The sequence below is a fragment of the Bos indicus genome, chromosome 7, assembly GCF_029378745.1.
Source record: "Bos indicus isolate NIAB-ARS_2022 breed Sahiwal x Tharparkar chromosome 7, NIAB-ARS_B.indTharparkar_mat_pri_1.0, whole genome shotgun sequence".
Classification (NCBI taxonomy): Eukaryota; Metazoa; Chordata; class Mammalia; order Artiodactyla; family Bovidae; genus Bos; species Bos indicus.
The window spans coordinates 102,295,031-102,309,927 of NC_091766.1; the positions used below are offsets into that span (position 1 = coordinate 102,295,031).

Below are 14,897 nucleotides of genomic sequence, written 5' to 3' on the forward strand. Positions count from 1 at the left end.
GCCAATGCAGGAGACACAAGAGACATGGGTTCGATCCCTGGTGGGAAAGATCCCCTGGAGGAGGGCACAGCAAACCACTCCAGTGTTCTTGCCTGGAGAATCCCCATGGACAGAGGAGCCTGGCGGGCTACAGTCCATGAGGTTGCAAAGAGTCAGACACGACTGAAGTGACTCAGCGGGCAGGCAAGGCAGGCTTCAACTGCCACACTTTCTGGGCATCCTGCCTTCTACTAAGGCTACATTCTCCCCGGTAAGTCACTGCTTCCAGCCTGTGACTGGATCTGGAGCAGGTACTGGAGTCAGCCTCTTTCTGGCCAAAGAGAGACTGATCTAGTGGATGGTTTTTCTGGGTCATCTCGGAATTTCTCAGAACGACAGTGCAGTTTGACTTCTTCCTACACAATTCTGCTTCCTTCTCCCTGTCCTTTCGTAGGTGCCAGACCCACACTGTGGTCTAAAGGCCCTACTTACACTTGTCTGCCACAGTGCTTTCCTCTAATCTTTTGCACATCTACTTCTGCATTGGTGTCTACCTCTCAGACTATAGGAACTGAGAAAAAGGAATTTCCTCTATTACCTTAAAGAATTCTACATCTGTTCCTATGCTTAACAAAACTTTTATAAGTCACGAGAAGGTAAAAGGATTATCTTTTTAGAGAAGGAGGAAAGGAGGAAAAGGTAAAAATTTAAGTACATTTGAATCAGGTATAGGGGTGGGATTTTAATGAAATCAGAGACAGGATTGGGCTGCAGGGCAGATCAGAAAGGGCTGCAGTCCTCGCGGACGATATGCATCCCTCCCTGACTGTCCACCCTGCCCTGGCGGGCACACACTTAGGGAGTTTGTGCTCCCTCCACAGGCATTTTGGGAGCATCAGCTCTGTTACCTTTGGGACACTGCCCCAAGTATTGCAGATTAAAATAATGGATATGATACTGTTTCTGATCTTGGAAAACTCCCAGTCCAGATGAGGACTATAATGTAATTCAGAAAACCCTAGTAGCCCTGGGCCCCCTTCTGTAATAACTCCATTTGGCCTCCTTTAATGTAGCACTTTGCCAACAAAGGTCCGTCCAGTCAAGGCTATGGTTTTTCCAGTAGTCATGTATGGATGTGACAGCTGGATCATAAAGAAGGCTGAGTGCCAAAGAATTGATGCTTTTGAACTGTGGTGTTGGAGAAGGGACTCTCGAGAGTCCCTTGGACTGCAAGGAGATCCAACCAGTCCATCCTAAAGGAGATCAGTCCTGAATATTCATTGGAAGGACTGATGCTGAAGCTGAAACTCCGATACTTTGGCCACCTGATATGAAGAACTGACTCATTAGAAAGCCCCTGATGCTGGGAAAGATTGAAGATGGGAGGAGAAGGGGACGACAGAGGATGAGATGGTTGGACGGCATCACCAACTTGATGGACTTGAGTTTGGGTAAACTCTGGGAGTTGGTGATGGGCAGGGAGGCCTGGAGTGCTGCGGTCCTAGGGTTGCAAAGAGTCGGACACGACTGAGCGACTGAGCAATAGCAACAATGCAGCATGCTGGGTATGGGTATATTTATCTTATCTTTATATCTTAAATTATTCTCATGTTCTGGATTAGGGAGAAAAAGATCTATCTTTCATTAGGTATCTACTAATTCCTAATTTGTTTGTTAGGAAATAAATCTGAGAAGCCATAAAGGAAATAATCTATGAGGAATGGAACTCCTCCTAGAAACTATTAAATAGTAATAAATTGGCAGCTGCCTACTCAAGACCCTTTTTGTCTGCAGAGCTTGAGCCCTGGTTTTGTAGGTACAGGCAGGGTTCTTCTTTAATGGGGAGGCCCAATAATTACCAGAGGTGTCCACTTCAGCAGGGAAGCATAGTATTCTAAAAAACAATTGATCATGATGTCAGCACTTGCCAATCTTTATGAGTTTTTGATAGACTTGAGATTTACAAACTACTTCTAGTGTATATGTGTGTTTTACAAGACTTCAGTATTGGAGGGTACTTAGTATATTGCGTGAGGCCTGAGCTAATTGTCCTGGTCTGAATAACAACTGCTGTAGTGAAACAACTTACTAGCGTCCACTTCAGTTACCACGATCGGTTTGGAGTACTGAATACGGAATCCCCAGGGGTAATCGCCGGTCCCTTTGACAAGCTTCACGGTGCGCTCACGAACTGAAGAGGAAGCGGAAAGGACATTCTTTTGAGTTAATCTTTAGATACTACAAATGCAATGAAAATATAGCTGGTATTTATTGCTGGTTTAGTATATACCAGGCTTAATAAAAGTCAAAGTACTTTACAACTAGTATCTAATTTAATCTTCACATTGACCTAAGATTAATGTTTTTTTGGAGAGGTGAAAACTGAGGCATATAGACGCTAAACAAGTCAGCTGAGTCACGTGGTGAGGAAGGGGCAGGGCTTTCTTCTCGAGGCCGCTGACCATTGCAGGTTTCAGGCACGCGGAGCTGTGAACCATGGGACGGTTCTACAAGGTTTTAATACACGTGGAAATAAGAAAAGCGAATCTTCATCTATAATAGTCAGGTCTTAAGGACCCCAGGAAATCCCGAGCAACTGAGCTTCTCAGAAACAAGGGAAGCAGCTGGGCCTTGCAGAAATGGTAAGGTTATGCTGCATTGAAAGTGAAGAGTTCCAGAAGCTTGACAGTAAAAATTAAAAAAAATTTTTTACATTAGTCTAATCATCTTAAATTAATGTGGTCCAGGTGTTTACCAGTCTGCTTTTCCATGTGTCTTCTCCTGTTTCCTCCTGCTATCTTTATACAGTCTTTTCTGTAGGTGTAAATATAGGTGTGAGTGTGTGTGTGTGTGTGTGTGTGTGTGTGTGGATGAGTGGGTGTGGGTGTGGGTGTGGGTGGGTGTGTTTCTTCCTCAAGACTTCTGCTTGCTGATAAGTTCATAACTATAACTCACTCCTGGACCCTCTTGATCTTCCTCTACCTCAAGACATTTTAAATTTCTACCTCAAGACTATCCAAGGGCATTTTCCCAAGCTGAATTCCTAAAAGATAAAATCTATCAGGTAAGAACTCTTTGGGCTATTACTCTTCAGAGACAAGGAAAGAGCAGGATTCCAAGGCAGAAAACACGTCTCAGGAAGACTTCCTTCTTTGGAAGGGCATTTTCCGTAAAGGAGATGTTGCCGTGGTAGATGTGTTTTCTTTATACTATATTTACACCCTGCATTTTATTTAGAAAAAAATACATGCCTGAATCACGCTAGAGTACAAAACCGAAATAAAAAATCTGAAGGGCTTATGTGATCTCAGAAGAATCCCTTTTAAAATGCTGACAAAGTTATCCAAGGAAGAATCACAATGAAAGACTTCAAAATATTATTTGGTTGTATTTAAGACCAACTTCATCGGGGAGAAGTGTTAATGCAATACTGGGAGAATTACTCTTTCCCCGACAATTAGATTGAAATACTTTATTAGTTGAGCTTTTTTTCCTGTATGTTAATGAATATCTTAAAATGATAAAGAATAAATCATAATACAGTACAATGAGAAACTTCCTGAGCTCCAGAAGTGAATTAATAGTAATATGCCTCTGGAAAAAAGGTATTATTAGGTCTCTAGGAAAAATGCAGTTAATTATAAAATAAGAATGCTTATCTATTAATAAAGGCAGGGCAAATTCACACCTTAAGATATAATTTAATAGAATTTCTTTCCATTAAAAATAGGAATACATTAAAATTTACGGGTAATATATTTTGTAGCTTCTTTTCAGCCATTCTTTTGTATTTTTGTGTATCATTTTTCATTCCTCAGAAATATTTACATCTTCCTTCATATTGGAGATCAGGGACATTTCTTCTCTGAAGAGTTGCATCCTCTAGGTTCTTATAAAAAGGTTCATACTAAGAAAAAATGTCTGCTGTAGGCAACATATGGATAAAGTTAGAAGCAATCAAGCATTCAAAGGAGTTCGTAACAATTGTATTTTGAGTGGCTAAGGACTTTTGTTCAGCTTCCCCTTTGATGAGAAATCTCTTTCTTTGCCATTGCCGACAGATGTCTGGGTGGGTGACTCCCTGATCTTGGAGAGATATTGTTATTATAAATTTACCTTATATTTCTCAGAGCTTGTAAACAGATTTGCCATTGTTTTATTACATTTCCTCCCAGGTATTACTGAGGTAAATCTTTTTAAAAATTAAGTTTCTTATAAAAAGATGACAAAGATAGTAAAGGATTAGGCAATTTTTCCAAATGTTCTTAGCTGACCGTCTTCTTGGTCAGCTAGGGAATAAAAATATCTAATAAAAATAAGGAAATAAGCATCTTTGTTTTTAATAATCCATGGTAGCCTAATATCAGAGGTAATTCATTCACAGACATTTACTGAGTATCTATGTGTCCCATTGTTTTCTTATGTATCAATATGGGGACTGTGGTGTTGAGGACAGAGAAGAGACTTTTTCTCATGGAGTTGACATCCTGGACCTTGGCTACCCAAATTGGCAAACATTCAAAGAAAGAATAGAGCCTCTTCATATGGATTCCTGAAGGAATGTTTGTTATCCCAATATGTCTGAACAAAATACACTGTTTCTCTGTTGGTTAAAACAGTATCAGGAAAAGCTTACCAAAGTTGCTGTGCAAGTATTAAGTGTATTCCAGTGCTAAAATTCTGTGCTCCTGGGAAGATTTCTTATCATTTGTTAATACAATTCCCTTTTGGCAGTTATTTTACATGACTATTTGGACTGCCACTTACTGGATCTCAGCGTAATTTAAGGGACAGAACTGGGAAATTCAAGGACCCCAAAATGAATATTTTAGCAGTCTGCAGCAAGCTGGTAGCTAATCAGGGCAAAAAAGAAAATCGGGAATCCTACTTCTGACCTCAGTAGAAATCATTTCTAACAATCCTACTTGTCAAAACTTCTTGCTCCCTGTAGGTTACCCTCTTGATACTAGCTTCTGCTTTTGACAAATTGCTTATCCAATTGATGTTTGTTTAATGGAGTATTTTTACTGAGTTGATTCAAATCAAATCATGTTTGCTTTTTGTCTTACATGCGATGATAAGATAGCTATTGCTTTCAAGGCTGTAGCATAGTGTTTTCTTTTTTCTTTTTCCTAATCAGGTAAATCGAATGTCAACAATGTGTGAAAGTATAAACAACTCAATAAAATCTTTAAACGGTAAGCTCAACTATAGTGCACTCCTGTGGGAGAAAATGCACTCAGAATGTTTTGCAACATGTTCCCCTCCCATTCTGAAGACAGTTTTCTCACATTTTGAGATTTATAGTCCTGGAGCCCCTTGCTGCTGTCTGGTGGGTAATCTGTGAGTGCCACACAGCTGCTGAAAAGCCAGGAATAAATGTCATTGTCTTTTCAGAGACTGTGTGGTCACATCATCAAGTAATTTATCCCCCCAAATAGCATTTCCTTGGAATCATCTTGTTAGATGTAAAAGTTCAAATGAAGGGCACATAGTTCCATAAATACAACACCACTTAGATATTGAAAATACCCTAAAACTTTCTCGTAGCTCCAGCAATACACTTCGGTAGTGATGCAAAACTTTTAAAAATCTATTTCTCTAAATAATAGAAGGGCACTTTCTAGAGTATTACAGATTGAATTTTGTAAGTTTAAAATTTATTCTCACAATACATATTGGTAGATATAAATTAGCATTGCAATATCTTCAAAATGTCATTAAGCTAATACAGACATCTTTCCGTTTTAAAATTATTTTTTTGCCTCCAACTCATGTTTCCTATCTCCAGCTTCTTCTACTGATGTCTCAAAATCACATCGTTAAAAACTTGTATCTGGTATGTGGAATACTTCAAGCATTAATAACAGTAAGCAAGAACAATTAGCACATTCTTGGACTGAGGTTCAGTGCAATAAATATTAATAGTTAAAACTCACTTACTACATTTAAACATAATTTGTTTAGTTGTGTGGATGTGTGTGGGCACGTACGTGTGTGTGTATATGCACACATGCATGAATTTTTTGGCAAAATTAAGCACATTTTCTTTCTTTTTTTTTTTTAGCTAAAGCAAATAATGGTGAATCAACTAAATGCTTGTTCTTTGATGACCATACACAGTTGTAGAAATGGTGATAACTGTACTTTCTTACATCAGGTGTTAGCCAAGATACTGTGAGGGAAGAATGAATTCTATCTAATGTATCTTTTCACCTGCCTGCCACAAACAGTCAATACATATTGGTCAATTTAGTTAGTATATTATAAAATAGCAATTGTTTGCAGTTTATATAAAATATATATATAAATATAAACAGATATGTGTGAATTTGTATTTAATATTTAGTTAAAATTCCCATAAAATTAATAAAAATAAGGATAGGAGATAGAAATAGTCAAGACAGATAAAAATAGCCCACTATTCACATATATTGTGTCATTTCACATTTTATAACACTGTAAGATAGGCAGAGAGATAATAACAGTAAATAAGTGAATTTTCTAAGGTCACATAGCTAGTAAATTACTTTTTATACATTCATGCAACAAATATATGTTGGCTTTCTGTAATGAAATAGGCGCTCTCCTTGGTGTGGAGAATACATCAACGAACAAATAGAGAGCCTAACCCTGAAAATCCTATTTTCAGCCTAGTGTTTTTACCCTGTGCCATGCTATTACTCAAATAAAAGTTAACTATAGAAGATTTTGGTTCTTTTTTTAGAAAGTTTATTGCTTGATTCTCAGCATCTTCTTTTTATAGTAGATTTACAAGGCTGTGTTAGTTCCTGGCATACAGCAAAGTGATTCAGTTACATATATATATATATTTAACTTAAAAAATATATATTATATATATAAATATATATTTTATATATAATATTTATATATAAGCTTTATATATTATACAATTTTATATATAATATATATAATTTTTATATAATATATATATATTTTAAGTTACATATATGTATATGCATATTCTTTTTAGATTCTTTTCCATGATACTGTATTACAACATATTGAATATATCAGAGTTCCCTGTGCTATACAGAAGGACCTTGTTGTTTATCTATTTTAAATATAGTAGTTTGTGTCTGCTACTCCCAAACACCCAGTTGATCTCCCCTCTGTTCTCCTTTGTTAACCATAAGTTTGTTTCCTATGTCTGTGAGTCAGTTTCTGTTTTGTAAATACATTCATTTGTATCATTCTTTCGGATTCCACATGTAAGCAGCATCGTGTATTTCCCTTTCTCTGGCTACTTCACTTGTATGACCGTCTCTAGGTCCATCCATGTTGCTGCAAATGGCATTATTTCATTCTCTTTTTGTGACTGAGTAATTTTGACTGTGTGGATCACAATAAACTGTAGAAAATTCTTAAAGAGATGGGAATACCAGACCATCTGACCTGCCCCTTGAGAAACCCATATGCAGGTCAGGAAGCAACAGTTAGAACTGTTAGAACATGGAACAACAGACTGGATCCAAATAGGAAAAGGAGTACATCAAGGCTATATATTGTCACCCTGCTTCTTTAACTTATATGCAGAGTACATCATGAGAAGCGCTGGGCTGGAAGAATCACAAGCTGGAATCAAGATTGCCAGGAGAAATATCAAGAACCTCACACATGCAGATGACACCACCCTTATGGCAGAAAGTGAAGAGGAACTCAAAAGCCTCTTGATGAAAGTGAAAGAGGAGAGTGAAAAAGTTGGCTTAAAGCTCAACATTCAGAAAACGAAGATCATGGCATCCGGTCCCATCACTTCATGGGAAATAGATGGGGAAACAGTGGAAACAGTGTCAGACTTTATTTTTTGGGGCTCCAAAATCACTACAGATGGTGACTGCAGCCATGAAATTAAAAGACACTTACTCCTTGGAAGGAAAGTTATGACCAACCTAGATAGCATATTGAAAAGCAGAGACATTACTTTGCCAGCAAAGGTCCGTCTACTCAAGGCTATGGTTTTTCCAGTGGTCATGTATGGATGTTAGAGTTGGACTGTGAAGAAAGCTGAGCGCCGAAGAATTGATGGTTTTGAACTGTGGTGTTGGAGAAGACTCTTGAGAGTCCCTTGCACTGCAAGGAGATCCAACCAGCCCATTCTGAACGAGATCAGCCCTGGGATTTCTTTGGAAGGAATGATGCTAAAGCTGAAACTCCAGTACTTTGGCCACCTCCTGCGAAGAGTTGACTCACTGGAAAAGACCCTGATGTTGGGAGGGATTGGGGGCAGGAGGCGAAGGGGACGACAGAGGATGGGATGGCTGGATGGCATCACCGACTTGATGGACATGAGTTTGGGTAAACTCCAGGAGTTGGTGATGGACAGGGAGGCCTGGCGTGCTGCGATTTATGGGGTCGCAAAGAGTCGGACACGACTGAGCGACTGAACTGAACTGAACTGAATTGAATATCTCGTTTTGTGTGTGTATGTGTGTGTGTCTGTGTGTGTCTGTGTATCACATCTCCTTTATGCATTCATCTGTTGAGGGACATTTAGGTTGCTTTCTTGTCCTGGCTATTGTAAACAGTGCTGCAATGAACATTGGGGAGCATATATTTTTTTCAGATTAGAATTTTCTCTGGATATATGCCAAAGAGTGGGATTCTTGGATTGTATGGTAGCTCTATGTTTAGTTGTTTAAGGAAACTCCATAATGTTCTCCACAGTAGTTAAATCATTCTACATTCCCACCAACAGTGTGGGAGGGTTCCCTTTTCTCCACATACCCTCCAGCATTTATTGTTTGCAGTCTTTTTAATGATGGCCATTGTGACTGGTGTGATATAATACCTCACTATAGTTTTGATTTGCATTTCTCTTAACCTCAGATATGCAGATGACACCACCCTTATGGCAGAAAGTGAAGAAGAACTAAAAAGCCTCTTGATGAAGGTGAAAGAGGAGAGTGAAAAAGCTGGCTTAAAGCTCAACATTCAGAAAACAAAGATCATGGCATCTGGTCCCATCACTTCATGGGAAATAGATAGGGAAACAGTGGAAACAGTGTCAGACTTTATTTTTGGGGGCTCCAAAATCACTGCAGATGGTGACTGCAGCCATGAAATTAAAAGACGCTTCCTCCTTGGAAGGAAAGTTATGACCAACCTAGATAGCATATTGAAAAGCAGAGACATTACTTTGCCAACAAAGGTCCGTCTAGTCAAGGCTATGGTTTTTCCAGTGGTCATGTATGGATGTTAGAGTTGGACTGTGAAGAAAGCTGAGTGCCGAAGAATTGATGGTTTTGAACTGTGGTGTTGGAGAAGACTCTTGCGAGTCCCTTGGACTGCAACGAGATCCAACCAGTCCATTCTGAACGAGATCAGCCCTGGGATTTCTTTGGAAGGAATGACGCTAAAGCTGAAATTCCGGTACTTTGGCCACCTCATGCGAAGTGTTGACTCATTGGAAAAGACTGATGCTGGGAGGGGTTGGGGGCAGGAGGAGAAGGGGACGACAGAGGATGAGATGGCTGGATGGCATCACTGACTCGATGGACGTGAGTCTGAGTGTCCTCTGGGAGTTGGTGATGGACAGGGAGGCCTGGCGTGCTGCGATTCATGGGGTCGAAAAGAGTCGGACACGACTGAGCGACTGAACTGAACTGAACTGAATAATTAGTGACGATGAGCGTTTTTTCATCTGCCCTTTGGCCATCTTCATGTTTTCTTTGGAGAAATGTCTGTTTAGGTCTTCTGCTCATTTTCTGATTCGGTTATTATTATTATTATTTTTTTGGTTATTGAGCTGAATGAGATGTTTTTGTATATTCTGAAAATTAAGTCCTTGACAGTTGCATTGTTTGCAATAATTTTCTTCTGGTCCATACATTGTCTTTTTGGTTTATTTATGGTTTTCTTTCCTGTGCAAAAGCTTATAAATTTGATTAGGTCCTATTTATTTGTTTTTGCTTTTCTTTCTTTTGCCTTTGGAGACTGACTGACCTAGGAAGATAGTGCTACAATTTATGTCAGAGAATGTTTTGCCTGTGTTCTCTCTAGGAGTTTTATTTGTCGTGTCTTCTAGTCAAGTCTTTAGGCCATTATGGGTTGACTTTTGTGTATGATATGAGGAAGTATTTTAATTTCATTGACTTACATGCAGCTCCTCGGCATCCATTTTAATTTTCAAAAATTCCACTCTAAATTCCTTAAGTTTTAGAATTAAAGTTTCATACTGCATGCTTTTCAGTGAATGGTTAATCTCAATTAAGTCATATTATGAGATGAGTATAAACAAGTATTCTTAATGTGCAGTGGACAAACCTTGCATTGTCTTATGCGTGTACACAGGAATTCACTTAGAGTTACGACTTTTCCTCATTAAAATCCTCCAACGCTGACTTTCATATTTAAAAGAAAAAATTAAGAGGCTCTATTTTCCGCTACAGATAAAGCAAATGATGATCTTATGCGTAACAACAATTACTCATGTCTCATAAATGGGATTTGGATGAAACGAGGCACATTTTGATGCCTGTACTGAAAATTTAAGTACCTCTTTATAGAAACCTCTCCTACTCACTCCTCTTACGTCTGTGTGTCTTTAGTAGCTCCCCCCAGTGCCTGGACCATAGTAGGAATGGTGTTTGCTGAATGCATGATTGTAAAATTAATTTAAAACATTATTTTAAATCTGAATCATTGTTTACTATTCATCAAAGTAATTTATTTATACTTTGTTTATAAAAGTTTATAAACGCTCTACAGCTTAAATTTTGCAGCAAAGATTAGCTTGAAATCGTAATTTCACATTCTTAAATTTGTTATTCAGGTATAGTTTTTTAAAAAAAATCACCATGCTATTATTCCATTAAGGAAATACAGTTTTAGTAAACTGAATTTTAATCTCTTTAAAACACATCATGAAACTATCAGACTATTAATGACATTTTAAAAACATGAAAATATTTATTTTATGAAATGAAAGTATAATTATTAAATAATTATATTATTAAATATGTCAGGCTATAGAATTTAATTGAATAATTGTAGAATCCTTAGCAGCTACTGGTTGGGGATTTTCCTTTTATATCAAAGTGTATACATGAAGGAGAAGGCAATGGCATCCCACTCCAGTACTCTTGCCTGGAAAATCCCATGGACGGAGGAGCCTGGTGGGCTGCAGTCCATGGGGTCGCCAAGAGTCGGACACAACTGAACGACTTCACTTTCACTTTTCACTTTCATGCATTGGAGAAGGAAATGGCAACCCACTCCAGTGTTCTTGCCTGGAGAATCCCAGGGACGGGGGAGCCTGGTGGGCTGCCGTCTATGGGGTCGCACAGAGTCAGACACGACTGAAGCGACTTAGCAGCAGCAGCAGCAGTATACATGAGAATATGAGATGCATATTTTGTATGCATTTGAAAACAGGACTAGACCTATGTATATTAAAAAGATGAGGCAGAAACAATAAAGTGGTCATAGTCCAGTGTTGGAGCAATAAATGATTTGCTGCTTGTTTGTGTTCTTCAGTACATTTTTTATAACAGTATTTTTTACTTGTAGAATGAAAAAGACTCTTGACTCTTCCTACATTCATCTTTATTCCAACTTTGGAATTATTAGTCTATTTTGGAATAGGTTCCTAAGACAGTTATTATTTTAATAGCTTCAGAATCTTTCACAATATTGAGAAGGTTCTCTATATACACATACACACGCATATATGTACATACACACTCACACTTCTTTCCAAATGCTTCTCTCAGCATGCAAGTTTGCCGACTTTAGAGATTTGCCTGCTTACAGATTCTCTAAGACATATGCATTTTATTGTAACTGTGAGGTCCTTACCGGCTACTGGTCGGGTTTTTTTGGTAAGACATCTGGGACTGTCTTCAGGATTCCCATCATCCCCTCGGAAAACCCATGCAGCTGAATGGAAGTTCTCTGTGTAGAATCCTTTTTCTTCGATACTGACTCGAAAGCCAAGGTCCACAGAGCAGCCATCTTCTGAGGTGACTGAGGAGCAGAAAAGGTGATGACATGAATTATGATCTGGGAAGAAAGCTGTGCACATGCTGATGGCCAGGGTGAGGAAGCACTGAATATATATGCAGGGGAAAAATCTGTACTAAAGCAGTGTGATCCCTGAAAACAAGCAGCGAAGTTTGTTAGACAGTTGTCTTGGGAAGAACTTGCACAGTCCTAAAATATCGTAAATAAAACAGGCACTGCTTGAGGGTCTGTGCGGTGGGAGTCAGTATACTAATCCTTTTGTGGAGAAGTATGTTTTTGAAACTTACATGTGAGTATTCAGGTATTAAGAGGAAGCCACATAAGACTGAGAATTAGATTTACAATCCCTTTCAAAATACCGAGCATGGGGAAAAAAAAATCCCTATTGTCTCTCTGTGCTTCAAAGAAGGTGCTGCAAAAACATATATTCCGAGAAAACTCTATGCTCTTACATGTGGAATAAAGCATGTAGGGAGGCAGGTAAAGTTTTCTCTGACACTTTCATTCATAGCAGCTGACCATTTTCTGTGTATTTGGGAGTTTATTGGATTCTCTGGGAGGCTGTGTCAGTTGAGGGAAGGAGAGTGCATTTCTATTTTAGCTTCTAAGTGTTTCTTTGTGGTCCTATTTGGGTAATTAAAAACTTAATAAAGTCATGCCCCACGTCTTTCTGTCTGTCAAGGATACAAACTTGAGAAGCACTATTATGTAATTAAGGCATACGTTCAAGAAAAGCATAGATCCTTTACTTACATTTCTTCATTATCATGAAGAGAGTGGGGTTTGACGATCCCAGAATGATTCTTCAACAATAACAACAGCAAACTCTTTTAATCTCTTCTCACATGCTATATCTGCTCCTGTATGTTTGTCTTAAACATCATAGGTAAAGCCTTTCCCTTACTCCCCTCACTGTGTCCATCGGTCATCAGTACTGTGCTTCTGCTGAAGGTCAGTTATGTAAAGCCCCTAGAAAGAAAGGTTCTTTCGCTCTCACTGCCTTTCTCTGGAGACTCACTCCCGATGGTTCTTGCCACTCAGCTTACATTTCTACTTCTGCTGTCCTAATACTAGACTGAAGGGTGCAAGTGTTAGTGGTCCTGATACATAGACACAAGCAACAGTAAGTTTCTAGTTCAAGTGTTCGTTTAACTTGTGTGGAAATGCTCAGGGGTGGTACACTGACAGAGCATGAAATAGCACAGCCCCTCACAGACAGTCAAGAACAAACCCTAAATATCTTTAATGCTCGTTCTTACCGTTTTTATTTTATATACCAAATGATACTATACCAGTCACTTTATATCAATCCACAGTGAGTTAAGTGGTTTTAGATGCATTTAAGAAAAGGGAACCCTCTTACACTGTTGGTGGGAATGCAAACTAGTACAGCCACTATGGAGAACAGGGTGGAGATTCCTTAAAAAACTGGAAATAGAGCTGCCTTACGACCCAGCAATCCCACTGCTGGGCATACACACCGAGGAAACCAGAATTGAAAGAGACACGTGTACCCTAATGTTCATCGCAGCACTGTTTATAATAGCCAGGACATGGAAGCAACCTAGATGCCCATCAGCAGATGAATGGATAAAAAAGCTGTGGTACATATACACAATGGAATATTACTCAGCTATTAAAGAAAAATTCATTTGAGTCAGTTCTAATGAAGTGGATGAAACTGGAGCCTATTATACAGAGTGAAGTAAGTCAGAAAGAAAAACATCAATACAGTATACAAATGCATATATATGGAATTTAAAAAGATGATAACGATAACCCTATATGCAAAACAGCAAAGAACAGATGTAAAGAACAGTCTTTTGGACTCTGTGGGAGAGGGAGAATATCACTGAAACATGTATATTGTCATATGTGAAACAGATCTCCAGTCCAGGTTCGATGCATGAGACAGGGCTCTCAGGGCCGGTGCACTGGGATGACTCTGAGGGATGGGATGGGGAGGGAGATGGGAGGGGGGGTTCAGGATGGGGACACATGTACACCCATGTCTAATTCATGTCAATGTATGGCAAAACCAATACAATATTGTAAAGTAATTAGACTCCAATTAAAATAAACTAATTAAAAACAAATTACTCATTTATCAAGTTGAATTAATTTAAAGTAATTATTCCTCTGTCATGAGCAAGCTACAATTTTAGGCATAATGGGGATAGAAAGATGAGTCGGATGTGGTACTTAGGATGAGATAAGAGGGTTCAGAAGAAGGAGAGTAGTCATGACCAAAGGAAAAAGAAAAAGGAAGGGTATCATTAGACTGGACCTTAAAGAGTGGTGGGCTTTCCAGGTGGCTCAGTGGTAAAGAATCCACCTGTCAATACAGGAGATGTGGGTTTGATCCCTAGGTTGGGAAGATCTCCTGTAGGAGGAAATGGCAACCCATTCCAGAATTCTTACCTTGAGAATTCCATGGACACAGGAGCCTGGAAGGTTGTAGTCCATGGGGTCACAGTTGGACATGACTGAGCATACACATGTGAGGAGTGGGCAAAATTTCTACAAAATGTTGGGGTTATGGATTGGTAGATAAACATATGCGGATAAGTAGGGAAGAAGGTACTGGAAAGATAGACTATGTTGATTGAATAAATCCAGTTTTGGTGGGTGAAAATAAAGGGGATGATGTATGGTAATGTAATGATAAAGTTAAAATGTAAATGATATGAGAATATTATGCGACATCTTGTCTGTTGAAATAAAAATGTTGAAAGCTTTAGAAGAGAATACTTTAACTTTGGATATAGCGTATCTTGTGCCACATAACTTATTTCATCATCCCTTACGTATGTTTGCACTCATTTTTTAATAAATCTGAGTGTAACATTTGACATTAAATGGTAGGAAAAGTAAACCGAAAAATTATAATAATTCACTGACCTATCTGAGCTTTAAGCCTAAATCAAAACTGC

The 14,897-nt window shown here is 38.7% G+C and overlaps 1 protein-coding gene across 2 annotated transcripts in view; it reads right to left on the reverse strand.

Moving 5' to 3' along the window:
- The window catches only part of LOC109561150 (uncharacterized), a 126,288-nt gene that overhangs the window by 80,262 nt on the left and 31,129 nt on the right, over positions 1 to 14,897 (reverse strand). For both annotated transcript variants that reach the window (XM_070794103.1, XM_070794102.1), the window contains exons 5-6: positions 11,800 to 11,967; positions 2,069 to 2,170 (exon numbers count right to left, since the gene is read on the reverse strand). In XM_070794103.1, the coding sequence (XP_070650204.1) occupies positions 2,069 to 2,170; positions 11,800 to 11,967 (270 nt within the window). The remainder of the gene's footprint in view (positions 1 to 2,068; positions 2,171 to 11,799; positions 11,968 to 14,897) is intronic.